The sequence below is a fragment of the Micromesistius poutassou genome (assembly GCF_964030765.1).
Source record: "Micromesistius poutassou genome assembly, chromosome: 12".
Taxonomy (NCBI): Eukaryota; Metazoa; Chordata; class Actinopteri; order Gadiformes; family Gadidae; genus Micromesistius; species Micromesistius poutassou.
Genome location: NC_140282.1, coordinates 5,276,359 through 5,304,025, shown reverse-complemented (window position 1 = coordinate 5,304,025; position 27,667 = coordinate 5,276,359). Strand labels below are relative to the sequence as shown.

The window sequence follows — 27,667 nt, the reverse complement described above, 5'->3', positions numbered from 1 at the left end:
TCCATATAATATGGTTAAATGTATAATGTTGCTTTGGTGTTCTGTGGTCCTCCTAACAGGTTGCTGTATGTTCCCCTTTATGAAGAATTAGTGTCATTTGTGGAAATAGGACCACCAGTAGTCTTGCATTTCCCTAAAACAAAAAGACACATACAGTACATGCACATAGATGTGCACAACCCCTTATACAATTAGCATTATTGAAGTGCGGCGGTGATTATAAGCAACGCATCAGAACAAATAGCGCAAGGGCTGCTTCCAGGCCAAAGGCAGTGAGGCGATGATGAAGCCATGTAGGAAAAGTGTACGAGTTTGACGGTTGCCACTCTTGTGAGACCCAAGGGCCTGTGAGACAACATACCACCAGATAGCAGGTCTCGTCCTGTATCATAAACAATCTGAAGCTATCTGGCTTTGGTTCTTTGGTGGCTGAGGATGGGCGGCTCAGTGGCTCTGTGGCCTGGCCCCCACCATAATGGGTGAGGGGGGGGGACTGTGACTGGCAGCTGGGACTTGGGGGAGGGGGGCACAAGGGGGACTGACAGGTCAATACCGAGGCTGATTTTTCCTCTGAAGGTCATCCTTTTCCATAGGAATGTCCTACATTGCTTTAGAACGCACACAAACACACACACACACGCACGCACAACCACACACACACACACACACACACACACACACACACACACACACACACACACACACACACACACACACACACACACACCTGACACACAGACACAGTTCCGAGCAAGGACTTGCGCTGCGCCGTGATCAATATCGAGCGTTTCATGCGTGAAACAGGCAGATGTTTGGAGTTTGCTTCTCGGAGACGGGGCGGTTTGTGCTGAGTGAAGGGGATCAATGGCCCCTTTTCCTCCGCTGCAGCGTGTAGACCCAGGGCTTCTGAAGGGGTGGCTTGACATGTGAGTTTACCTCCCCCCCACCCCCTGCAGCCCCAGCCCCCGGGCCCTCCGGGGCCCAGGCCCTTCTCCAGTCCTGTTAGTCCCGCTGATACAGACGCCACCGTAGTGTGGCGTAGCGTGTAGGCAGCGGCGCACGCGGGGCCACCCCCCCCCACCCCAACCCCCCCCAGCCCCGCATGGCCTGGGCATTAAACACCGGGGCCGTGATTGGGAATTGATTTGTTCATTTGGGCCCGTCTGTGGAAGTGAAATTTAGCTGGGCGGTCACCCCCCATCCTAGCCTCCCCTAGTTTGTAAAAATGCACAAAAAATAACTTTGCTCACCGTCTCCCGTCTCTCTCTCTCTCTCTCTCTCTGAACAGCACCTCCAGCAGCATGAACACGCAGTGGAGGGCGAGGCCTGCTACTACCACTGCGTGCTGTGCAGCTACTCCACGAAGGCCAAGCTCAACCTCATCCAGCATGTGCGCTCCATGAAGCACCAGCGCAGCGAGAGCCTGCGGAAGCTCCAGCGCCTACAGAAGGGCCTGCCGGAGGAGGAGGAGGACCTCGGGACCATCTTCACCATACGCAAATGCCCCTCGTCCGACACAGGTCAGAGCCCCGGCAGACATGTTTTCCCGCTCTCTCTCTCGTTCTCTCTCGCTCTCTCTCGTTCTCTCGCTCTCTCTCTGCTTCCTCTTTTAAGTATGTCTCCTCTTTTGAACTTTACCCCTCCCTTCGCCTGACCCTCTGGTGTGTGTTCTCCTGCTCTTTCTCTATTTAATTAGGTTTCCCATTGGAGGCGAAAGCAAAGAAATGTTTTATTTATTCCGCTTGCTGTTTTTTTTTGTTTTGCTTGTTTGATGGTGTGGCAACTGTGTGTGTTTCTTTCGCTGATTTATGTAAACAGTGTTAATTTGGTCGGTTGTGTAAAACGTAATGATGCCTCTTTTGAGCTAGGGTTAGGGTTAGGGTTAGGCTTAGCTTTTGTTGTGTCAGTCATGGAAGGGACCACTGTTTGAGGGAGCTATGGGGTTTTCTTTTTTCCCAGTTTGGAAGTTGAGATAGAGCTGTCCCAGAGGAGGAACCTGGCAACATTGACAGCAGCAGCAACCAAACAACTGAAATTCACACCCAAAAAAATAAAGAGCATGCTAAATCGACAGAATGAGTAAAACAAAGGGCTGGACTGCGAGTGTATTCTCTAGACACATTAGAACCGGTCAGATGTGGTCAATTAACACCCTTTTCCTAGCGAGATTTACTTTTCCAACGACTCCGGGCCCCTGACAAAGGGCCCTCTATTGTGCGTCCCTTCACAAGAGAACCACTGCTGCAGTCGCAAACACTCCCCCTCTCTTGCTCTCTCTCTCACTCTCTCACTCTCCCTCTCTCTCTGTAACGTGGATGTGGGTGTGGGGAGGATCGGGCGGGGGGGGGGGGGGGGGGGTGGTCAGCCTGTGAAGACGCTTTGTTCCAAGGAGGCAGGGATAATGAAGCCAACAGCCAGGAAATTGCGCAAAAAGGCAGTTGCAGATCTGAAGCAAATCATTAGAGAACATATTTAGCCAAGCAATTACGGACAATTAAGCTTTCTGCTCACTGCACTCCAAATATGTTAATGACCGTCATACAGTGGACAAGTGAACATGCAACGCCAAGAGGAAGGGGCCACGGGGTTGAAACAGAGGGGGGAGGGGTGAGCGACGTGTCTGTTTGGGACAGAAATTGTTTGCGTATTTATTGCAGTTTGCTTTATTGGCTGGAAATGCCAATGCCATGTCAAAGCTTGAAGGGGTTTTAGTATTAATTGCAGTTCACTGGCTGTGCTACAGATGGAGAGGCGTCCGCCTTGTAAGCCATCGCTGTCTGCCCTAAGCCACCTGGGCATAGACCTTCTTTCATCCTGCGCCGACTCTATACCCTTTACCACTTATACCTTTTAAGCATGATTTGTAACAGTCTGTTACATGAAATGAAGTCTACAATGATGTAGCCCCGCGTCTTGTATCTTGATTGTTTTTTTTCTCTTGATGAACGCAAACGTGAGTGCCCCAGTCTCATCTGAATCAATATGTTTTCTCCCACCTAAATGCAGTGTTCTTAACACGGCCATCGACTTGCTCCGTCCACCATCTCTGAGGTTTGTTGAAAAAAAAGTCTTAGAACCACTCAGTGTAATATTTAATTTCCTCAAGGCTCTGCTGAGGCTCGAGTCTCTGTTTTGTGTTTGAGGCATAAGTGCAAAAGTGGCTGTGGAACGCGTCCCGGCTTGTTAAAACAACGTTGGACGCAGATTTCTGGGTCAGCCAGACGTGGATTCCGCTCGCCCACTCCTAGCTTGGCTGGAGTTCGAGGTTCTAACCGCTAACCTGGTCAGGGTATCCCCCCTAATGCCGGCAGTACCCCTCACTGTCTCCGGCTCAGAAAGTATTGTTAAACAGGAGTTCAAATGTTGCCTGAGCAGAATTTCTTTAGCCTGGAAACTTTACAGAAAAACAACATGCAGGGGTAAGAGGATTCTACTGAACAATAAAATATGACTGGTATAATTCAAGCCTTTGTAATTGCACTCATCCACGTGGCATACCATAGCCATCATTCTAAGGAGGGAGCAGAGGCAGAGAGAGAGAGAGGGAGTGAGAGAGAGAGGGGGCATCTGATGGCACATGTCTCCCCTGGGCCTCTGTGTCCAAGGCGCGGCCGGGGCAGAGGAGATGAATTTCCCTCCTAATTAGACCAACACAGGGATAAAAAGGCGTGCATTGTTTTAATTCTTCCCCCACCCACCGAAAATGTGCTGCTTAGGCGTTTTGCTCCGTGGCTTGGCCTCCCATTTGTCTTCCTTAACCCTTTCTCTGTTGCGGGAAACAAAGGAGGGCTGGCAGGGACCCCCAGCCCTTCCACAGCTGCCCTGCGTGCGAGGAGCCCAGGGACCAGGGCAGTACAACTGGCCTGAGCTAACCTACTGCAGCAGCACTAGGGCTTTTTTTAGTTTGCTCTGTGTATTGTTTGATTGTCGAGAGATCGCAAAAGGCATCCACTCGTGTCTTGGTGAAATAAAGCCGGTTTAATTAGTGGCTACTAAAGGAGGAAATGTGATGGATGAGATAATTATCGGTATTTTCAGGGTTAGTGTTAAGGTTAGCGTACTGTGTTAATGGTAAACACTGTCTTTTTTCTCTCTCTCTCTCCCGCTCTATGTGTGCTAGAACATGAGATAGAGATTATGCAGTGGGAAAGAGGTAGAAAGAGGAGGGGGGGAGTGAAACAAGGGGAATAGGAGACTGTTTTAGTAGCCTGCGTGTGCAAGAGGAGGACTATGACACTTGAGCATATGATGGCACTATAATATTTTTAATGATTGATGTTCACCGGGGCATACGGCTCAGTGACACATTGAGGTTTCTCATTTCATAACAGTTAATCGACCAAAGTTATTTTTTGAGCGCCGAACAGAATGAGATCATGCCTTTTAAAAAGGGCAAAGTTAAATAGCACCCCAGGGTGGCTGTCCTTCTGCCAGTTAGTATGGCACCAGCACAGCGGAAGGCAGGAACAGTTCAACAGGAAAAACACACATGTTAAATGTGTGTAAAACTCAAATCTGTGTGTGTGTGTGTGTGTGTGTGTGTGTGTGTGTGTGTGTGTCTGTGTGTGTGTGTGTGTGTGTGTGTGTGTGTGTAAAAAAGTTTTACAAACCGTTCCAGCTTTTCCAGTGCCAGCACTTCTATGTGGACACTTTGCATGGATGTGTGTTAAGGTAGCCGGGATGGAGGAAAAACCTTGAGTTGGTTGACAAAGTGGATTAGTCCCTGCCTGAGTCCCAGATGGCAGGCCCTTGATCGGCGGGCTGTGACGGCTTGGTTCTCAACGCGCCAGAGGAAATCCCTCTCTGGGGCGCTCTGGGAAGGAGCAGGCTGCAGCGCTACAGACCCCAGACATCGTCTGCTGCAGCCTGCCCAGATACGGACGGCGTTCCCCAGTCACTTGTCCTCCCCGGTCTGGGTGTTTCGGGGACACGCGTTCGGCGGCTTTTACCTCTTGAAAGAACACATTTCTCCAAGCGTTGTGTGTATGTGTGTGCGTGTGCTTGTGTGTGTGTGTGTGTGTGTGTGTGTGTATGTGAGTGTGTGTGTTGTGGCGTATAGTGTTATGATGGCATGTTTCTCTTACGGTCACTCGACCGGATAGTAAGACCCAGAGAGTCAGGGTCTCGCTTCCCCATATGCTTTCTCTGCTACATGCATTACTCTCCATCCACACACCAAAAAAAAGCTTGGAGTGCTTTGTCATTGAAAAATGTCCTATAGGGTTAAATATAGCCACTCTTTAATGGAGGGGCTGGCCATTACCCTGCAGTCCAGATTAAGGTTCTTGACAGTATAGGAAACAGTGAAATATGGAAGTTATCTTCAGCCTTTTTTTTTTCCCGGACTGGCCTGAAATAGATCTCCCTATGCCGTGCATTAAAGCCATTAGTTTCAGTTTCACCTTTCTTCTGCTATTCCATTTGTATGCTGTATATTCCCTGAGCTTTGCCCCCGCAACTGTTATTAGTTCATTGCGACCCGCAGATGGACTAAATCTGCAGAAGCCAGGTAAAAGCAGCGCTGAGCCCGAGCACGCTCTTAATGGAATGCGTGGATGAAATGCAGAGCGTTTTTTGCTCCCACAGGCAGTAGCGAAACAGACAACAGCCTCTTTCTGGAATGTCCTCCTTTATTCATGCTTGTTAAAACGCGAGGTAAACCTTCCCAGAAACAGGATATTGTGGCCTCCAACCACCAGACCCTTTCTTCATGCCATATTATAGCCAATCTAAGTAAGTTGCATAGACAGACAGTGCCGCAATGCGCTTTTAATAAAGGCTGTTATTGCTCTGGTGATGCCCAGAGCATAGGAGGGTGTGGCCTGCCTCGGATGAGTCGGAGGGCCCCGAAGGGCCTGTCGGGGGCCCCGGATCCCGTCAGACGCATGCCATGTAATCCTTGACCGAGGGGCATCGTATCAACATAGGAAATTGTTTGCTGTCCATGGAGCATGGGCTGGAAATTTGTTAATACCGTATATTACTATTCATTTTGAAAATATTAGAAAAGGCAAGGCATTTAATAAAAAGTCAAAATGATGGCTTTATGGATTTTTTTCCAGCGGTGCAGAACCATCCATGTAACCTTTGCTTGATAGATGGCTTATGGAGTCCTCCGCTGGCTCATTTAGCAGTTGCAATTGACCAAAAGGCCACCGTTCTATTTGAGGATAGGGTTTCGAAATCCAAAAAAATTGTGCTTACCCCATCCATATTTTACTTCTACTTCTCCTGATGAGATCTTGTCGCTCTGAGTAATGCCACACTTTGGTCACTGGCAGGGGGACAAACTCATTTTGTATCTAATTCTCTCAACCTTTGCAAGCCTCTTGTTTACACCTTGCATGGAAAGAGTATGGTTAGAATACACTGATCACTACATTCTGAATCCTGGCGCTGCCTTTGTGTGTTTGCAAATGGCTTCCCCGTCTGCTATCACTGTCGGTTAAGATTTGAAATAAGTACACCCCATGCATACCGTAACATAAATGAGCCGACCCTACCATAAATAAGTCTATGAGTGCACATGTAGGTGTGGTGCCACACAGAGACAGTGAGATGGGGGCTTGGGATCTCCACTATGTCGTCGGGTGGAGGGCTGTATTTCACACCCCACCCCCCACCAATGAGGTGTGTGGCCAACGGGGAGAAGGGGGATAGAAGGGGGAGGGGAGGGGTTGACCAGCGGCACATTATAATATTGGTTTCCCTCTCTCCTGTCATTACCGGACACTTTCCTTGAAAGCTGATCCACGAGATAGACAGTCAGTCCTCGGAGCGCCATCTCATTTGTACCTCCTCAGATGTGTTAATGAGTTCTATTCTCGGGGCCGGCGGGCTCCGCTTGCTGCAGGGTATCAGCAGAGCAGGGGTGACGGCCAGGGGTGTCAAAGAGTGCTGGGTTGCAGGCACATAGGGCAAAGGAGGAAGGAGGAAATACAGTAGCTGCCCCCTCTGCTCTCCCCCCCACCCCCCGACACACACACACACACACACACACACTCACACACAAAGTGACCACAGCATCCATGTAGGCTGTCAATCATGCCTGGGTTGGGGGGGGGGGGTGATAGATAGATAGAAGGACTGTCTTGTCAAAATCTGAGATGTATGAATATGAGGTGATGCTAAATTTTCCAAGGAGAGACAAACAGGCATGGTATAATTTGAGAGGTTTTGTGAGGTTAGAATGGCGTCTCCAGAGTTATGTGTCCAGGTTTGGTCCCGCTTCTAAATAGTAATCTAAAGCAGCCTCTTGGTTTCCCTTCATGTATTGAATGGACCTGTCGTCTGTGTTTAAACACACCGCATTAAAGCCAGCTCCTCTTCGGCTGAAAAGCACTTCTATACCATATCATTCATAGACAATGAGTAGAATACACTTATTATACTCCCATTGTGTATCAATGTAGCCTGCCACACGAGTTATATAGATCTAATTCCTAAGGGACTATCTCGGATGGTGATTATATGGTTGTTGAAATAATTTATATCTTTTATTAGATTTTCCTTCTATAAATACAACTTGTGTGGATTCCCCCCAAGGCACATTATGATCTCCTACCCAACATGTTTTGATCTAATATATTGATTGTACAGAAATGTACTGTGTGCCAGGTATGCGAGGAACTAGAGCCGATAAATTGTTAAACACTCACATTTGTTGCCATGTTTTGCTGTTGGCTGAACAGTATTTTACTGGCTGTCAAAGCAAGGCAGCTCAATTTGCCTGTAGACAACACGAGAGCGGGTTGAAGTTTGGGAAAGTATTGAATCAAGGCAGGGAAAGTTTTATTTAGTCGTATATAATACCAGCCTTTTGTGGGGAAGATTTGATCTGTGGATGTGGGTTTACCTCGGGCCCAGGCTGCAGAACTAACCCAACACGTGAAGCCCTCTCCTGAAGACAACGCAGACAAAGACCAGGTCCAAATCACTGTGTACAGGTGTGCGTATGTTTGCTGTGGAAATTCACAATTAATAATTTGTTGAACATTTTTAGTTTTTTAGCAACATACAGCATGGCTAAAATGACCCATAACCTAACCCTTCCAATAACAATTAAACTGGCTAACCTGTATTGACTGTATGCACTACAAAGAATAGCTGTCACTTTTAATTGTTGACAAGTAAAGTGTATAACCTTCTGTTGTGTTATTTTATTTCTTTATGGTATATTATTATATATACTTACACTACATACACTGTCAAAGTCACAGAGCGCATTGGGGATAGAGATAAGGCAAATGTCTTGGCAGGGACGACATCATAACCAATATTCAGCATAAACCACTGTTCATAAAGCGCGCAAAGGTCAATGTTCATGCTACTTGCAAAGTAAACATGCAGTGCCTTGTGCATCCAGTCGATCCAGTGGCATTACACAGTGCACGTGAAAGGACGTATGATTGCTTATATTGCTTATATATACACACTCTTTTTTATCTATTTTCTAAGGCAGCAGCTATCTAAACAAGATATATATTCAGACTCAATCCTGCTCAAGCCATGTCATTCATTTCAAAAGATGGCGTGACTACTGAACTGCTGCATCTTAATTTACATTTACAAATCAAGCCTGGAATGAATATATTGGAGATTCATTACTTATTTATAATGATATTCAAAACATCCACGCCTGCAAGACCAGTAATATTATCCAGCCAGTGTTATGATGTACCTATTAGGGAGAGGCAATTACAGCAGTTGCAATGTCCACCAATTCTTTTTTTAAAATATCTATTAACAGGTGGTGAAAATATAAGCTGGAAAATACACATAAATCCCGAGCTAGAGTGGTGTATCATCATGAAGTTTAAAGCTATATACTTGCTGCATACTACTATGGAGAATATTGAATATATCCAAAATCGCTAGTGTACCAAACCAAGCGAGTAAGTCTCAGTGTTGGTGTTGTGGTCTTTGTTGACCATTCCAAGCACTTCAGACAGGGTACAACCTATTTGTTTGGGAGAAATAGAATAAAGAACAGTGCAGCCTTTTGGATCCATGTCATCGGTGCTGTCAGAGTAACAGACAGGCCAAGGTTTTTAAGCATATTGGCTTGACGCCGCTACAGGAGCCAGCATGGCAGCTAAAATAAGCCCGAACGGGATGTGTTTTGTCATGTAAAATGGCCGGAGAGGAATCTAATTGGGGGGGGGGGGGGGGGTTTGGGGGCGGGAGAATGAACGGCAATGTCTCCTTTGTTTAATGGCCTTCTACAGTCATTTTGCCGGAGCCATTGTGCGCCGGAGCACAATAGCATTAGCTTGTCCTCCTGGCCGGTGCTCTCCTTTTCTCCGGCCGTCTGTGCAGTCAGCTCCTGTCCGTTCCACTCTGTCTCCACACTTCACTTCCACGCTCCACCAGCGCTGAGCGAGGAGCCACTGAAAGATATACCCCCCAGCACGAAGCACCTCTCCGCCACTTCTGTTCCCAGACTTTTAGTATGGCCACCATCTCTCGTTTTCACCAGGGAAAACCTTCTCCTCTTGCTCTTTCAGCCACCCCCACCCCCCCGTTATAATACGACGGGAAGTAGAGCTCTTTTTTTTTTTACGGCTCCTTTGTTTGTTTAGTCAATTTTGTTACCCGCCAGAGATAGTTTGTTGTGCGTTTTATCCATTTTTTTAAGTCGTCGGTGAGTGAAAATTGCTGGACTTGATCACTCCCGGATTCAAGTCTTTCCACCAAAGTTAAAAAAAAATGGTGTGATGAGATATTATAACGCTAATCTCATTGAAAATACATTTCAAACATCATGAAGTCGTTTTCATTCGCCTTTTATCGAGAGAGACTTAAAAAACACCTATATGCACATTCATACATATAGGGCAATACAGGCACTGCACTGAATGAAATATGACTCATGAACCTCCGATTATACAATAAACCTCTAAGCGGATGTGTAAAAAACTAAAAACTGATATCCAAGTAGACATTGAGCCTCCTCTTATGATGCATTGTGTCAAGTGTGACGCTGATGTAGGTGTTCTCGTGCTTACAGATAGGACACATCACTAGAGCCGTACAGCAATGATGAAGCAAATGTTTTCAACCCTGAACATTCTAGTGTCTCCATGTTAATCAGTGATCTATGTAGCTTAGATAATACATCCCACCCAGTTGTATTTCCATATTATATTCTATAGAAAATATTATGGATATAAATAATTTATATATATGTATATAGGTGGTGAAAAGCTGCTGAAAGGTACAGCATACAAACATATATATATATATATATATATATATATATATATATATATATATATATTGTACTGCCACCTCCAGCCCTTTCTTTCTGCACATTTTCTAACGAATAACCAATGGCATATTTAGTGTTAATGGCCCTCAGCCTGGTGAAGGTGTAATCACGCGTGATATAAAAGGGGCCCTAGTAACTAAGCTACAAGCATTCTGGTGTGCATTAAGTGTCCTTTTTTGTTACAAAGGTCATTCATAACTTGGTCTTGTCAATGTACAGTGAGAGATATTGATTGATTAATGCATTGAGTGCTTCAAATCCATTTTGCTCTGTGAATGGAAATGGAAAGGAGACAGTCTCTCTCTCTCTCTCTCTCTCTCTCTCTCTCTCTCTCTCTCTCTCTCTCTCTCTCTCTCTCTCTCTCTCTCTCTTGCTATCTCTCGCTCTCGCTATCTCTCGCGCTTTCTATCTCTGTCGCGCTTTCCTCTCTGTCCATTGTTCAAAGGAGATCATTTGTGCAAATGTGCAAATAAAGGGACGAAAGCCCAAGTTTCTGTAAGTAATAGATTGTAATACATTGAAAATAACGTTCTCACCAGTGTCCGTCCAGTTAATCCCAATGGCTCAGAGAGAAGTTGCACACACACAAGCCTTTCTCGGAACCAAAAGTAACGTGTTGCTCATGGGCCACGGCGGCAGCAAAAGAACAACTTAGTATGACTTTGTAAAAATAATTCAGTGCCTCAAACACGTCTTCAAAAAGGATAGTGGCAAGATGACTTGTCGTGAATACAAACAAGACTATATCGAATGTCACGTGAATGCAAAAATGTGGATAACCTCCAGAAAAACAAGTCGTCGTGACACTTTTGAGCCCCTGTTTCCAACCATTAGTAAGCATCATATGTCAAAACATCCCCCCCCTCACTCTGCATGTGGCCTGCCTGCAGATGGTTTTAAAGAGCGTTAGGGGCAGGGTCACGGGGGGTTATGGCTCTGTAGCGACAAGGAATAAGAGACCTGTATCACCCCGCTTCCCAGCAGGGAAGCCTAGGAAGGGCCCTGGGATTCACTCATTCCCTCAGAAAGAAGCATGTGCTGCATTAGGGGAGCCTTAACAGAGTGGGCCATCTCTGCACCTTTCATCTCCACCAGGGGCGGCTCCATTAGAGCTTTTATCTTTCTTGCTGATGGCTACTCTTGATAATGGTGGGGGGAGGGGGGACGGACACCCCCCCCCCCCCCCCCCCCCCCCCCGAATGCCTCCGCCCCCACACAAAAAAAGTAACGACTCAACTTTGACGTTTCTTTTTCCGCACGACATCAAGTCGTGTATCCCTCGAATAGCATCCTCGAAAATGTGTATTTGTTATGTTATTACTCACAGACTTAGTGTTTTCAATTCCACCCTGTGGGCTACCTACTGCTAATGGCTTCAGATATTGCATGCAGCGTCTCCGCGGAATAACAATTGCAGTGGCTAGTGATTATGTCAGCTGCCGCAACAGCATCTCTTAGCCGTCTCCTACCACCCCCTTCCTCAACCGCAAACCAATGTTTATTGTCATAAATCACAAATAAACATGATATCGTGCACATTCATGTTAACTCAAATGTGTCTTTCTTGCAATGAACGGGAGTAATCTATATTTTGCTGTCTGTCCGCTACCCATATTTGATGCGTAATGGTTTTTAGTCTGTGGAGGTATGCAGTGTTTGAATTAGCCTTCTGAAGCTCCAGAGCCCTATGCTAGTATACAAACAAACACCTTTATTCCAAATGCTTCAGTATTTATGAAAAATCATACATGGACCATAGTTTCATACATAGTTGCTGCAGAGGAAATCTCATTTCCGGAGGCAAAGTGGGGAAGAAACACACTGAATAATCATTGTGTTTAATGCTCTGGTCATAATCCCAGGTTTTATGATGGCTTTCTAATGATTTTCTAATGATGTTAAATATTAGTAGAGAGCCCCGCCATAATTTGAACACAGCCATCATTTTTTTTCCCCTTCCGTTAACACTATCAGCGAATCCGATTAAAGCCGCAATGAATATTGCACTGGAAATGAGATTTAGGGGCCCATTCCTTTTTGTGGTTTATTTTGCTGTCTCCCGATGTGCCATAAATCCTCATTGGCCGTGATCTAGAAGCATCCGCCCTTGCCCCGCTCTCCAGGTGGGGAATACAATTAGGTGCTGGGCCCATTTCATTCAGTGGCACGGTGGCGCGTCCACCCGCAGTCATTCTTAACAAAAAATAAATAAAAAGGCGCGAGTGGAGGAAAAACACCACAGCACACTCATGGGAAATAAATGACAAACGATAAAATACCAAAAAAAAGGAAAACAAGAGAAGAAGGACAAAAAAAATGGAAGGAGTGTTACAAAAAAAGAAGACGGAAGAAGGGGGGAGGTGTTTAGGGGGGGGCGGGGGGCAGGAGGGTTGGTGGGTGGGGGGTGGGCGCAGGAGAGTGGCGGGGCTAGGGGGGGGGGGGGTGAATCTCCAGACATGTTATCAAGCGAGACACAAGCCCGTTCCCCTGATGAGTGACACTACACAGCAAAATATGTTTTGGAGACAAAGGCTTTGTCTGCTTCCTGGGCCTCTTCGATGAATCACAGGCTCTCCTCCCCCCTAGCTTTTTAATTAAATGGCCTCAGCTCCATCTCTCTCTATCCGTAGCTCCCCATTACACAGGCTAGATAAGGGATCACTATCTGTAGCATGTTAAGAAAGGCTGCTGGGCAGCCAAGCCTCATGAAATTTGTCACAAGATCTCATTTTCCTCATTGCCAGACGTGATGCTTATAATTGATGTGGAGGCAGTAGTAATTTATTGGCCGTCTGCAATTATCATCCCTTCTAGCAGGGGGATGTGACTGCAATTTATAAGTGTGTGCTTGTGTGTGTGTGTGTGTGTGTGTGCGTCTGTGTATGTGTTTGTGTGTGTGTGTGTGTGTGTGTGGTGGCGGTGGTAATGGTGTGAGAGAAAGAGAAGTGAAGTGTTTGTGTGAGTGTATGCGTGTCTGTGTGTGTGTCTGTGTATTTGTGTGTGGTGGCGGTGGTGGGGTTAGAGAAATAAGTCAAGTGTGTGTGTGTGTGTGTGTGTGTGTGTGTGTGTGTGTGTGTGTGTGTGTGTGGATGACATGCATTGCGGGTTGTTAATTATATTTATTGGGGGCTGTATGACTTATTTGTGTAAATTGCAGTATGTACATGGTGGTGGTTAGATCAAGAGGTTATTTGACATTGCATTGTATAGATTAATATAAAGATGTATCTTAATATCCCATGTGTGTGTGTGTTTGTGTTTGTGTGAGTGCCTGTGCATGTGTGAGTGTGTGTGTGTGTGTGTCTCCATATGCTGATGCACGTTGCCACTTTGGGATGCAAATGGCTGACAGGCCCCATATCATAAACAATATGTGGCCTGTGATGCGACTGTGTTGAGTGGAGGTGGCGGGGTTGTCACCACGCCAGCTGGACCTTCACACACAGCCGGCGCTGTGGTGGGGCGGGGGGTCGGGGGGGGGGGAAGCTGGGGCCAGGGGATGGGTCGCCTGGGGGGGGAGGCTGGGTCATGTTGAGGGTCCAGAGGGGGCAAGTGCTGCAAACCTTTTGTCCGATCTCTCCACATTGTTCTTCCTCCTCATATGTTTGTTTTGTTTGGTTTTTTTTTTTTTAACCATGGTTACAGGAAAAAGGGGGGAAATATGATCAATAATATGAATGGTGTCCACTATATTTTTGTCCATTCATCCATCAGTTGAAATACTAGCGCCATCTGCTCTCCATGGAAAATAAATTATAAAAAGTGTATAATTTGTGGTGGTATGTTCAATCAGATCACATATTAATGTCGCCATGTTACTCTCACGTCAAGAAATTTCATGCAAATAGTAAAACATGTTTATCGTATACTTAAACTGTATAATATATTTTTTGCATGTTGCCAAAGTATGCATATTTCTCTTTATTGGTGATGAACGATCAAAGTAATACAAATACTCAAATTGCCTATGCAACCTACCTTGAAACCCCATTGGAAACATGCATTTATTAGCATAGATATAGTGTCATTAGTGATATGAAGGCAGCACTTAAGCCTAAAAAATGAGGCAGTTCATCATGACCATTTTGTGGAGTCACGTGAACTCTCAAGGCTGGGGACAATGTGCTACAGTACGTGTTGTCTACTCATTACAGATGCATTCTCCTTCCCTTAGTGTTCAGCCCGGCTGTCTATCCCGACATTGCCATTGTGTCTGGGCTTACTCGATCAGATCTATTTTCATGTATGGTTTTAACCATCCAATTATTATTACCCTTCCAATTATTATACTGCTAAACACAGACCGATATACATGATGCAATATTATTCATAAGAAAATGCAATACAAATGTAACCCAGCACACTATAAACATCAAGATATCAAAAGCTTATTGTTGAATCGGTGATCTAAATTGAATATAGATATACAATAGATCATAGAACTACAATAGATGGTCTGGATCCCCCTATGCATATGTGTCTCCATATGCTAGGGGGAATTGATGCTCCCTCAACGTCATTGGTAGCACCCCTGTTTAAGGTATTCTCACAGCAAAGAAACATTTGAATATGCCATGCTATTTTTGTATTCGTCTATATCAAATAGTTTTTACTCCTGGGGAGAACAGCTAAATAAAGGCTTTACTGTTGAAAGTGCTTCCTGTTGCACCGTGGCGTGCTCTGTACCGGGTGGGGACTGCGGTTGCTCGCTTAGCAGAGTGACTATCGGAGACGTGGGGCTGTCGCCGGCATCCAATCGGAGCCTGCGCCGCCGTTCGTCTGGGGAAATAGAAAGCTGTTTGTTTTGTCTATACCTGCACGCCTGTAGTGTGCCGTTGCCAAATTAGACTTTCAAATCAAGAAGCCAGTGGGACACCAATACTCTAGTTTTCTCCTTCCCTTTAATAATCATCCCTGTTTACTCTTTGGGGAGCCATCTTCATATTTTTTTTTTTCCTTCTACTTAAATGCACCTTCGTCTATTCTAAGAGGGGGGAATGTCTTTCATAAAGCATGCTGACAGGCCGCCGTTCCAGCCCCGGAGAGGATAGAGAGATAGAATTAATAGAGGAACACCGGGGAAGAGATGGAAGGGGGGAACGGGGGGTGAGGGAGAGGGGGGGAAGGCGAGGGGGAGAGGGGGGTGGGGGACGGGGGGGTTGGGGGTTTTAGGGGGCTGTTACCCTTTATGCTATTATCTTTATGGCCTAGCAAAAACATGCTTCAGGCAATCTGCGTGGAATTGTTAATTGCTCAGCCCACTTGTGTCTTGCTCAGGGGATGGGAGCCTTGACGAGGACCAGTATCACACAAGCAAGGGGTGTCCGACTCAAAGCCCGCCTGCCTGTCTTGTCTCTGATGGGACCCCGGCAATAACAGCGTCTTGAATGCTACCCCACCACCCCCCTCGTCTCACTGCCACTCTATTTCTCACTCTCTCTCACACTCTGTCTTTCTCTCTCTCTTTTTCACTTCCTCCCCTGCCTCCCTCTCTTTCTCTCCCGGTATTTCTCCCATTGACCTTCACAGAGTTGTAAAGATTAGAACCAGAGGCGCGTTTCAGACATTTTTGAATTAATTTATACTACAAGAAGGCTGTGCTCTCTTTTTTTTCTTCTTTTTTTGGTTGAAAAAACAGATTGTGTTTTAAAACTTTCAAACTATCTGGAGTATTTTATGTAATAGAAAAGTTAAAACAAGGATTTAGGCCAAAACAGTTGGAAGATGGCAAAGTAGGGATCATAGTGCAAAGGGGGCCAGGACATTTCTTTCAATCTTAACAGGCCCTTAAACAATGTATGTTATTTTCCTGTCCGATTCAACAACACACAGAAAAAAAAGAATGTTTTTTTTGTATAGATTAATGCCCTCTTTTTTTCTATACCCTCCCATGTGTGTATATGAACCCTGACAGTGTGCAGCTGCATATTGTTGAGTTTTTTCTCTCACAAGGCTTAAGGGCACTGATATCACCTCTGTGTTTTCTATGTGCTTATCAGAGTGCAGTAGTTGACCATCGCACACTGCAAGCAGCAGCGCCCGAATCACTTCAGAAGTACAGGGGCCAAAATGTAAATGTAAATGTTGAATGTAGTTCTTTGGCTGCATCGATTTAAACAAAAATAATTGCCTATATTTCTCCAGCTTTCTGCATTGTCGTAACAAAGAAATGCTAAATCGACATGTAGCATGATTTCAACAGAACTTTAGACGTATTCGTATTGATCATTCCATGACACTGACCATGGCGGATTTAGATTTGATTTCGACAATTAAAGGAAAATAAATGGAACAAGTAATGTGTTTGCAAATGTTAAAGCTTTGTGGTAAAAAGTAAGCTTGACCGCGAGAGTGATTAAATGACTTTGTTTGTAGAATAGATTGCGTAATGCCTTTAACTTCATACACCACTAGTCTTTCTGTTAAAGCTACCCTGGCAAGTGGGACAGTTTGGATCTAAAGCTGTTTTGAAGATGTTTTGCTGCAATTGTCAATTGATACAAATATTCACCTCAATTGATGATAGCTCTCCATATTTTGTCAACAAGTAAATTCATGTGTAATAGTAATCTTTAGTCATCTGAATCCCCTATGTATTTACAGTCATCAGCCCAATGCTCAAAGTTGGGCCCCCCGGCCGCTTAGTTTCGGCACCCCTGGCTTGCAGCCTATACTTTGCATGGATTTGTTAAACATGCATATAAATAAATTTGGTATTTATTCTTAACTGGAAGGATCCACTTTTTGTATGTTCTGTCAGAACAAGCCTGCCCTCTTACACTCGTTTGGAAAAAAAAGCAAAAAAGGAATGACTCAGGCTACACTCCGGCATCACATTTAACGGCTTCCGGCGAGTGCGGCGAACATCTCTGGAGCGAGCGCACAAGCACAACAGCGTTGCCTCCGAGTCAATTCTCCTCCGGTGCACGGGAGCGTATTCGTCGTGGGCACATATCCCCCCCTTTGAGCAGCAGAGACACTTTCTTAGCCAATCATCTTATTAGGCAGATGAAGTGCCGCGGGCACAACGTTAAATCCCTCCACTTTGTCATGGTGTGCTTAGTTATCACACACACACGTCTCCCTCATTCACAACCCGCCCCCCCCCAACCCACCCAATGTTCCCTCCACTCTGCCGCGGTGCACCAAGGCCCTCTCGTGCGGTATTTAAAGTATGCTATCTCTTTGAAATCTTCCTGGTTGGCAGTGAGTGAGGATTGTTAAGAACCAATCAATGGGTCTTCATGAAAGGGGCCCTGTTGGCCTCATACTTTTAAATAAAGGTAGGACAAAAAACGAAGGAGCTGCATTCAGATGCAATCATGGGTCACGTCGAATTGTTGCCAAATTTGTGCCCAAAGTGCGTTTCTAGTGTTTCGTTTAAAAAGCGGCAACATTGTCAGTGTCACCATGAAACGAAAAAGCATCCCCGTACTCGCTTGATGAGGGTCTGGCCTTTGACTCCGTTGCATCACTTGAAAAAATCGACTGCACACATACCTCCACTTACGGACAAACTAAGAGAATCTCTTAATAAAGTTTGCTTTGACATGGGCTTTTCGTCTTGGCCAATCCAGAGGCACGTTGTGGATGGGGGAGACATAGATTGTGGGGGAATGGCAGCTGCTAGGCGAGCATTGATTGGATTAATTGATATGCCAATATGTAAGCTTGTTACATCCACCGTTGCTCAGAATGATGGCTAACAAGTCCTGCTGATCAATGGAACCTATAAAGTCTTCATCCATTAATGAGCAACGTGGTAATTAATGTTATCCCTAAAGCATTTAGCCCAGCTGGTGAATCTGGGTGGAAAATAGTCTAACAAGGTTATCTCTTCTATGCATTCCTTTACTGCGTTTCTTTATTCTCTTTGTTTAGGTCATTGTAAAATACACATGTGATTTGGTCATACTTTACAAAGACGATTTATTGTGTAGAAATAACGACAGTTCTTGAATAATAATCTGAAATTATCCATTCCTTCTTATTCCAGTAACACAACATCAATCCTTTTATATTGTTCCCCCCCCCACACCTTTCCATTCCTCCTCTTCTTGCTGTAAAATAGGTACTTCCTGTCTGTGAACTGCAGTTAAACTGCAACCTGGAAACCCAGATTGCTTGGTGCCATGTCATAACACTCCTAATGTAATACATGCCGCATGAGAGCCAGGAAACCTGTCTAGGGATGGAGAACGGCTGGTTGTTAGAGCCGGGCTGGTCCAGACAACTGAAACACATGGTGAGGGATGAGAGTCAAGCGGCAAACGTAAGCTCTCATAGACATATTGTCTGTGCAGGAAATAAAACAGACTTGTAAATCAATTATATGTTGTTGTTGTTTTTATACCATTCAATAGCAGTAATCCAAACCTTGCATACATTACTTTATTCCCGTTTTATTTCCTTGTTAGGTGTAAATAATCCAGTTATTAATTTTTGGGGGAACAAATGGTAGTGAAGATGAGTACAGGACATTCTGGAATGGATATGGGAATGAGTTTATAATGATGATATTATTTATATGACACACCCATGGTAAACCGATTACAGGTACTGCATTGTCAAACTGCATTGATTTGGTAGTTGAATACAATACTTAAATTGACAAAATAACAGCAACAACAACAATGCAAACAGAATATTTGTGTGATGACTTATTGGTGTAGATAACAGCTTTACACCAGAAACCAGGCCGTGTAATGGTGGTGGCGGAAGTGTAGAAAGACCCATCTGTCTCTATGCCTATTACCTCGGGCCTTAATCGGTGCTTACAGCCGGCCAGGCTAAATAAACAGTAAGTAAGTTGTCTTGGGCAGGAGAACGTCAATGCCTGCAACTTGCTAAAGCCTTTGCTCTGAATGGTTCTGTATTGACCCCCCCTTAGGACCCCCAGAGGATTCCCTAATTGAAAATTAATATTGAATCGATGCTGCGGGCCATTTGCATATTGATTATAAACATCCAGGAAGGCACCAAGTATGTCTGGGATCAATAGAAGCCTTCTGCAGCCGGCGGAGTGCACTACATCACATGGCAGCTGCCTGCTCCGGGGGTTAATGACTGCTGCTTGTTAAGGAGCTCTTGTCAGGTAGCATCCAGCCGTGGTGGTGGTGGTGGTGGGGGGTGTTGCTCGCTGCCAATGCTGGCAGCAGAGGCAGCAGGCGGTGCACTGTAGCACTGTAGCTAGAGAGGGTGGAGCTCATCCTTCGGGAAGCGCTAGATGATGGCTTCATGGCTGGGGGGAAACTCCACGGACTCTCTGCACCGTTACGAGGTGCGGTTAGTGTGTGTGTGTGTGTGTGTGTGTGTGTGTGTGTGTGTGTGTGTGTGTGTGTGTGTGTGTGTGTGTGTGTGTGTGTGTGTGTGTGTGTGTGTGTGTGTGTGTGTGTGTGTGTGTAGGACCGTCTTTACCTAGGGAACGGCATGTTTTTAATAGTGTCTTATGGAAATGCCTTGAGATACTTGTGCCCCGTTGAGAAATATGCGTCTTACTGTGTGCGCTCTTGGTGGAAAGGATTCTATAATCATTGCGTATGTATTTGTATTTTTGCAATATGAGAGCTACATAATATTATGCAATTACGACAAATTCGGATGCTTTTATGTACATTATTTGGAAATCTAAGTAAAAAGGAAAGTGTTAAATAATAATGCATGAAGAGTGCATGAGAAGAGATTCATTAGCCCACACCCATATATACTGTATTTATATATAGCGCTTATCCTCTAGTCTATGAAAGGCAAGAACATGAATTAATGCTCCGTGCAGTCTGTCCAGAGCCCCTACCCCCTGCACTGGGAGATGGGGGTCTGGAGGGCGTGAATGGACTGCTGGGTCCAGGGAAGCAGCCTGCATCTGATTGCTTCATTACTGGCCCTTTCATTGACTTGGTCTAACTGAACGGATGAACTGAGGCGGTGGACAAGAGCACATAATGGGTAGAAATGAATTCTTATCACAGCCTTCTCAGGAGGCATCTGGTCCTTGCTGAAGAGCCAAAGAGAGTCCAATAGACAGAACACAAATATATACTCGCGTTTTTAAAGCTAGGTGCTACCTCGGAGGAAGCCGGAGCATCCTAAATTCACTGACATTTTTCATTCAAAACCTCAAAAAAGGAAAAAAGGAAGGGAAAAAAATGGCTTTGGTGCTTGGTGCTTTGGTGATTTTTAATGATTACCCGGTTCCCCCTGGTAACCGACCCATGCCGCATAACTGGGTTTGGCTTGTTTATTCAGCAGATCTCCAGTAGCGGACCTTTTGCGAAGTGATGTTTCTCTGCGTTGAGCCTCCCTATCAGCTACGGCAGCGCCCAAACACACCAGCAGCTCCTGAGATGAATAATTAACACCAAACCTTCCTAGGGCTGTCTCCCACAAGTCATTGCAACCTCTGGCTAATGAGTGAGAACAGCCTTCTTCATATATATATATATATATATATATATATATATATATATATATGAAATTGTATATATATATATATATATATAATACCTGCAGAGGTAGCCTAGTGTTGTAACAAGGTAGCAATTTAAGTGCAGGGCTTGGTCTCCACAGGGAGGGGTGGTTAGTCCCTGACCGGCCTTAGAGAGGCTGGGGACTCTAGCAACTCGAGCGCCCACTGCCCTGCTCATTTCCATGCAACCTGCATGCACAGTCAGCATTAGGAGTGGAGGTGGGGAACGCCAACACACACACACACACACACACACACACACACACACACACACACACACACACATAAGCGTGCACGCCCACTGGTTAGTCTTTCATTTCACAAATGCTGCTGATGTGATCCCCAGACCATTAGCTTAACAGTTTCCTCTAAAAGTTAGAAAGTAATATTAAATTATGTGGCGTTGCATCCCTCATCATGTTCCACACTGAATATAGTAAATTACAAAAGCCTATTTAGAAGAATCTGCTGATGGCTCCATCAGGTATTGTATCTGCTTCCTCCTCCTCCTCCTCCTCCTCCTCCTCCTCCTCCGCTGCCATCATATTCTTCCCCTCCCCCTCCAGCTCATACCTGTTCACTCGACACAAAATGGATGCTGCAAAGCCACTTAATTGGCCTCCATTTCACAATCCAAGGGCATTCGCAATGGCTACTAAATAATATATCCTCCCCTTCTAGTGTACTGTACACAAGAAAAATAAACGGAAGAGATGAGTCTTCTGAACTCAAGAGTGACTCGGGTAATTAGCTAGGAAACATCAGGTAGCAGGTATGTGTCACATGAGTACATTTTACAATACAGCACAACCCTCTCTTGCCATCAAAGACCGTGCTGTATCCATGTTGTCACAAGCCTCTTCTATATATATAATCTCTCTGTCTCTATCTCTCTGTCTCTACCTCTGTCTTTGTCTCTGTCTTTTGCTCTCTCTCTCTCTCTCTCTCTCTCTCTCTCTCTCTCTCTCTCTCTCTCTCTCTCTCTCTCTCTCTCTCTCTCTCTCTCTCTCTCTCTCTCTGCTCTGTGTGTCAAACTCTCTCTCTCACTCTCTATAAATCTGTCTCTCACTCACTCACTCGCTTGCTTTTCCTCTAGCTCTCTCTCTCGCTGTCTCTCTCGCTTGCTCTCTCCTTCTCTCTCCATATCTGTGTCCCTCTCGCTCTAGTCTATAATGAAGAGAACTCATTGGCTAGTAATGTATGACTTTAATCACTCGCTCACTCGCCCTTCCTTCAGAGAGTGGCACAGCAGGCAGCTGACTTCATGAGGAATGTTGTGACACACACACCAGAGCCAGTGTTGATTAGAGACGTCGGCCCAGCGCACATATGCATGCCCTTCATGCGGTGAATTACCTCATGCTAGCAGGAACCAAAATGATCAGAACCACGTATGTCAAGAGTCAAACGTGTCGACAGAATCTTCAGTGAATTTAAAAAACGAAGGCAGCAAACTCACAAGATGCATGCGTGTTTCAGTTCTGTTTGTAGTTTCTATTTATTTGTTTATTATTTTTGCGGCATCATAGATGTAGAGTTTCATGCATAGAGGTAATTGGTTATCTGATTAGTCGTGGATTAGGACAGATTAATAAGAGATTTAATGGATAGACTACTGAGATTACAACGATAACTAGATCAACCGATGGATCAATCGGTGCAGAGCACCCATCTAGCTGATCTAAGTCTCTTTTGTAATTAAGGCTGTAAGATGTGTGCATTTCCAAATTAATATCAGCGCCAGACCTGGTGTGATAATAAGTTAAGACAGTACAACTGAATATGTGAATAATGAAAGGTGCTGCTAATTGCATATGGTTTGCATGATGTTTTTTCTTTTTCATTTGGAAAACAAATCTCATTATATGCATCAGAAACTATAATGCCAGATAAAATCCATCTTTAGACATATGCAAATTAAGAAACCTAAGTGAAAAAGCCATGGGGAGTGTGTGTGTGTGGGGGGGGGGGTTAATAAAAACTGTTGGGTAATGCAGTATATTCTGAATACCTAATCTTCTTAATCACACACATCGTTACAGAGAAATGCACTACAATGAATAGTAAGGAGGCTGGGCTAGTTGTAGCAGGGCAGAGTATAGGAGTCTGTATAGGAGATGGGAATGATAGCAATCAAAAGGATTTCAGGTTAAATTGGGATTTCAGTTCACATTTAGGGATCACTACCAGTAAACATATTGATGTGTTTTACTGTATCTCTGAGATACATTCTCTTGTAGAATGCGGGTGGCACTGTGATTTTGGTCTATGGGTTTATCCCTTAAATTGTATTTATTTCTATGAGCTAATTAAATGAGCTTTTATTGCTTTACAGCGTTCTTTGTGCACAAGATATACTTGGTTAAATGTATATTCAATGCAATTCAAAGAAGAGATGGGTTGATTTTGTTGAACATAATTAAAGTGGAAAAGGGGAAAGGCAGCCTATTAAAGCCTAATGCTTTTAACACAGAAAGCCATCCAATTACCATTACTTTGTGGATCACACCAGAACTACAGATTTCTTTACATCGAAAAAGACTATTTCCCTATTTCCAACACTAGTGGTTCAAACTACTTAAGAACTCCAAAGCTAAGTTATGGTTTAAGCTTGCTCTTTTTAAGCGCTGGGGGGACTGGTAGCGGGCCATTTACGTATTAATTAGTCTTCTGGACAGTGGTCACAATAGATTTTCTTTATTAGACATGGGTAGTATGTCTTCTTCTGTCCATACAGACAATCCACTTCCATCCGTCCAATATTGGGTGAAATGCAGAACCTTTTTTTTCTTATAAGGAGGGAGAGTGTAACAAAGAAATAAATGCACAAGAAAATTATAGGAAGAAGAAAAAAATAACCCATTGCCTATTTTGTCTGAATATCAAGCCCGGTGGCAAAGCGGTCTGTGTGCAAAAAAAAAGGAAAATGAAAGAGAAGTTTGCGATTATTACCTATAAATGACAACACAATCACATTATGCTTCAGTACAAACACAGAGAGGATATTGCCTTTTCATATTTCATGTGAAAGTAATGGATGCGGTATGTCATGCAGGAAAGACGAATGGCGAAAGACCAATACTTTAGATTTGTATAAGAGAACCAAACTGTTAACGGTAAAAAAGGAACGCCTTTTTGACTCTTAGTTCTAAGTAGTACCAGTCTTTGTGGCTGTAATGTGTGCAGTACCGTCAATGAATTTCTTTACTGTCTAACTTATGTCTAGGTTGTATCCTATCAGTGTTCCAACGAGGAGAGATTCATTACCCCACCGCTGCCTTCAGTCTTGTTTATATTTTGAATCCATTGCATGGCGTCCGATAACACCACAGCTCAGAGATGGTTCCTGTTTCAGCCTGAGCAGCTGTTTATATGAGTTATCTGAAAGAAATATAGAAGGAATATATTTGAACATTGGCCAAGCTCTATCCTTTCCCATCTTTAATGATTGCAGAGCTCTGAACTTTGCAAGCGGAGAACATTTGAGAGCAAACACGGTGAGTGAGTACTAGCGCTCTATACTTTTCAGATTTTTTAATCAAATCGATTAGCCATATTGGTATTCATAACCTCTGTGAATTCTGTTTTATCTAGAATGTGCAATGCCTTCATAAACAGGCAGCCATTCAGGCCCAGGGCAGTGTTTATAGACACAGGGCAGGGCAGCCAGTAAGGGAGGCAACTAGGTCCGTACTCTGCAGGGGCATGCTGGGAAAATGCATTTGTGTTTGTTTACACAAGCGGAAAGGAGCGGCTACAGCAAAGCGGCGGCTCATGTAGATGCGGGCGGCCGGCTGCGAGCCGCGTGAGCCCCGCCCGCTAGCACGCGCCGCGATGGGCGCTACATACATCCAGCCATGGCCACATTGATTTTCTTAGCTAATACCTCCACAGAGGAACCCACCGTCAGACGGAGGCACTACAAAGATATGCAAATGGTGCATTCAATAAATCGACAGGCTGCAGAGATGTTTTTTTTTTCAGTCAGTGGAATATACTGCTGGCTTGCTGTGCCTAAAAAGAGAGATAAATAGATAAGTACCTGTTAATGGACATGGGGGCACACATATATGGACATATAGGTTCACACAGACATACACATGGATAAACTCTATAAAGTCCTTGGGCACATAACTACATAGGATTAAAATAGACTACATTACCACCGTTCATATGCACGTGTTATTCTTTTAAAAGCAGGAATCAGTCACTTTTAGTTCAGCTTTATTTTGGGGCGGGGGAGGTTCTCAAGGAACATGACATCATGCGTGTGTGTGTGTGCACAGAAGATGTGGAAACGTGAGTGAAGCCACATTTAGTATAGTTATTAATGAAATATAAAACAAAAGCAGCAGGTTGTGTGTCATATATAATAGATGCATGCTGTCTTGTTAAGTCTGGCAGGCTGTGTATGTGGCATGTGAGTCTCCATGGAGAACAGATCCCCGTACCTGGGTAGTTAAAGGGAGATTGTGGCAAACGGCAAACATTGGGAGAAACAACCTATGCACAAAAGAGTTGTGACAGTTTTAGGTTAGGGGATTTCTATGTCTCCCCCATATTATTTTTTCAGCCGAATGAAAAAATCAATAGGTTTTCCGGGTTTCTACATATTCAGAGTGCTCCACGGCACAGAGTCCGCCCTGATGGAGAGAGAGGAGGGGTGGCCCGTCGGTCTGTCACAACTGGAACATCACATTTTCCAACCCACTGGTGAATGTTTCAGAGTTGATGTGATTGCCCAATGTGACAGTGGTGACGTTTTTTTTTCATTTTTATTTTATTAGCCATCCCTCTCAACCAATACCCCCCCTCCGACACACACACCCACATGCACACACACACACGCACGCACGCACGCACGCACGCACGCACACACACACACACACACACACACACACACACACACACACACACACACACACACACACACACACACACACACACACACACACACACACACACACACACACACCAAACACACACACACACACACACACACACACACACGCACCCTGATTGTGTTTTCCTGTTTCCTTTTGGCTAGCTGGCTAGGAAAAATATAGAAGGCATTATTTGGACGCTCTGCAGTGAAGAAAAAAAAACCCTGAAAAGACGCACCAATAAATGGTTGATTTAAGAGCAGACAAGAGTGGTGCAGAGGGACAATGTGTATGAAGTATGAATGCATGGCAGAGGGCTGGCGGAGGCACTGCTCTTTGTGCCGGATACTGTCCCCCAAGGCGTAGGAGACGGAGGAGCACGGCCCGGCCCAGTGATGCCTCTGGCCCCCCCACACAGGCTTTTAGCCACGCGGCGGCCGAGCAAAAGGGAAGAGTACACCCCGTGTGTCTTCCATTGTGCGCATAATGTGTGTTTGTGACGCCGCGGTCCTCCTTGGTGCGGAGAGAAAAGTCCCAGTGTGTGCGTGTGTATTATTGGTGGAGGAGGAGGAGGAGGAGGATGAGGAGGAGGAGGAGGACGACGACGACAACGACGGCGAGGAAAGGGAGTGAGTAGAGGGAGGGTTTGCTGGGGCAGAAGAGTGAGCATTCCCTGAATGCTCATTCCCTGTGTAGCCACATTAACCTAGATCCTCCTCTCCTTTATCACTCAAGGAAAACACAAAGAGGAGTGAACTGGAGCGGCAGTAGCTGGGCCCCGTGTATATGTGGGTGTTTGAACACATTCTTTCTGTCGCCTCCTCTGTTTGCATCCCTTGAAGTGACTATTATATTCAATTAAATGATTTCATTATCTAACAATAATAATATTTTAATTATTAATAATTATAATTATTATTATTACACATTTGTATTATTACTATTATTATTAGTGTCATTAGGATTCCTTAACGTGTCCTTCAAGGCATTGAGAGTGATGGTAAGCATTGCAAATGAACGTCGAGGGGAGATCCACCAAACCTAAAGTATAACCAGCCTTGCCTTGAATTAGTTTGGTGTTGTTTAGTAAATAAGAGCCCGCAGCTTTGAATGGATGAAACGAATTCCAGCATGTGACTCCTGGCGACCTGAGCGTGCTTAATGTCCACTGAAATGGCCGGTGACTCTGAAAGGAGAGGGGTGCGAGAAGGGGTGGGGGTCACATTAAGTGTTGCGTTGGAGACCTCAGGGGGACCACTAGAAGAGTAATAGAGCTGGGGCTGGGGGGGGGCCGGGGGGTGGGGGGGCTGCGTTGGTATTGTTCTAGCAGGCAGTGTGAGCTCTCCCTGCTGTTTGTGATTAAGTTGGCGTTTAAAGTTTTGCGAGCTATTAGCTGCCCTCGCACCCCTCCCTCCGCCTCTCCCTCCCTCCTTTATTCTATTTTTTTTGCACCTCCCTCCTCCCTCCCCCCACCCTGGGCGTCCCTGGCCCCGACGGAGACACTACAGAGTATTCATTCACATTTAGATAGCGCTGAGGTCACAGCAGGGCCATAGCAAGGGGCTGTTATGTCCAGCCCTGGACAGGTCAGGAATCTAGCACCAACTAGCCTAGCTCAGGCACACACCCACCCAATGGGCCTTAAACAGGTAGCTAACCCTTCTTTGATTTACGTGTGTGTGTGTGTGTGTGTGTGTGTGTGTGTGTGTGTGTGTGTGTGTGTGTGTGTGCTTGCGTGTGTGAGTGTGTGTACATGGATTTTGTGTGTGTATGTTTAGTGTGTGTTAACTGTCTCCATGTGTGCATTGGTTGTGTGTGCAATGGTTTTGTGTGTGTGTGTGTGCATATGTGTGCCGGCGCAGTCACAGGTTCAAGCTATATTTATTATCGTCTGTATTTTTTTATGTTTTGCAAATGTTGCAGGCATAACAATAACGAACGCTTATTTAAGGTACTTTGTATTTTATCGTTTTTTTTTTTTTCATTCATTAAGTACCAGACTGGAATGCCTTTCCAGGTCCCTGCTCAGAGAGCCAATGGGGCGACAGT

The 27,667-nt window shown here is 45.0% G+C and overlaps 1 protein-coding gene across 1 annotated transcript in view; it reads left to right on the top strand.

Moving 5' to 3' along the window:
• zfhx3b (zinc finger homeobox 3b) overlaps positions 1-27,667 on the top strand; it is a gene marked incomplete at its 5' end in the record, with an annotated part of 183,179 nt that overhangs the window by 125,169 nt on the left and 30,343 nt on the right. The window contains 2 exons of the mRNA XM_084475896.1: positions 957-1,028; positions 1,289-1,520. Of these exons, the coding sequence (XP_084332022.1) occupies positions 957-1,028; positions 1,289-1,520 (304 nt within the window). The remainder of the gene's footprint in view (positions 1-956; positions 1,029-1,288; positions 1,521-27,667) is intronic.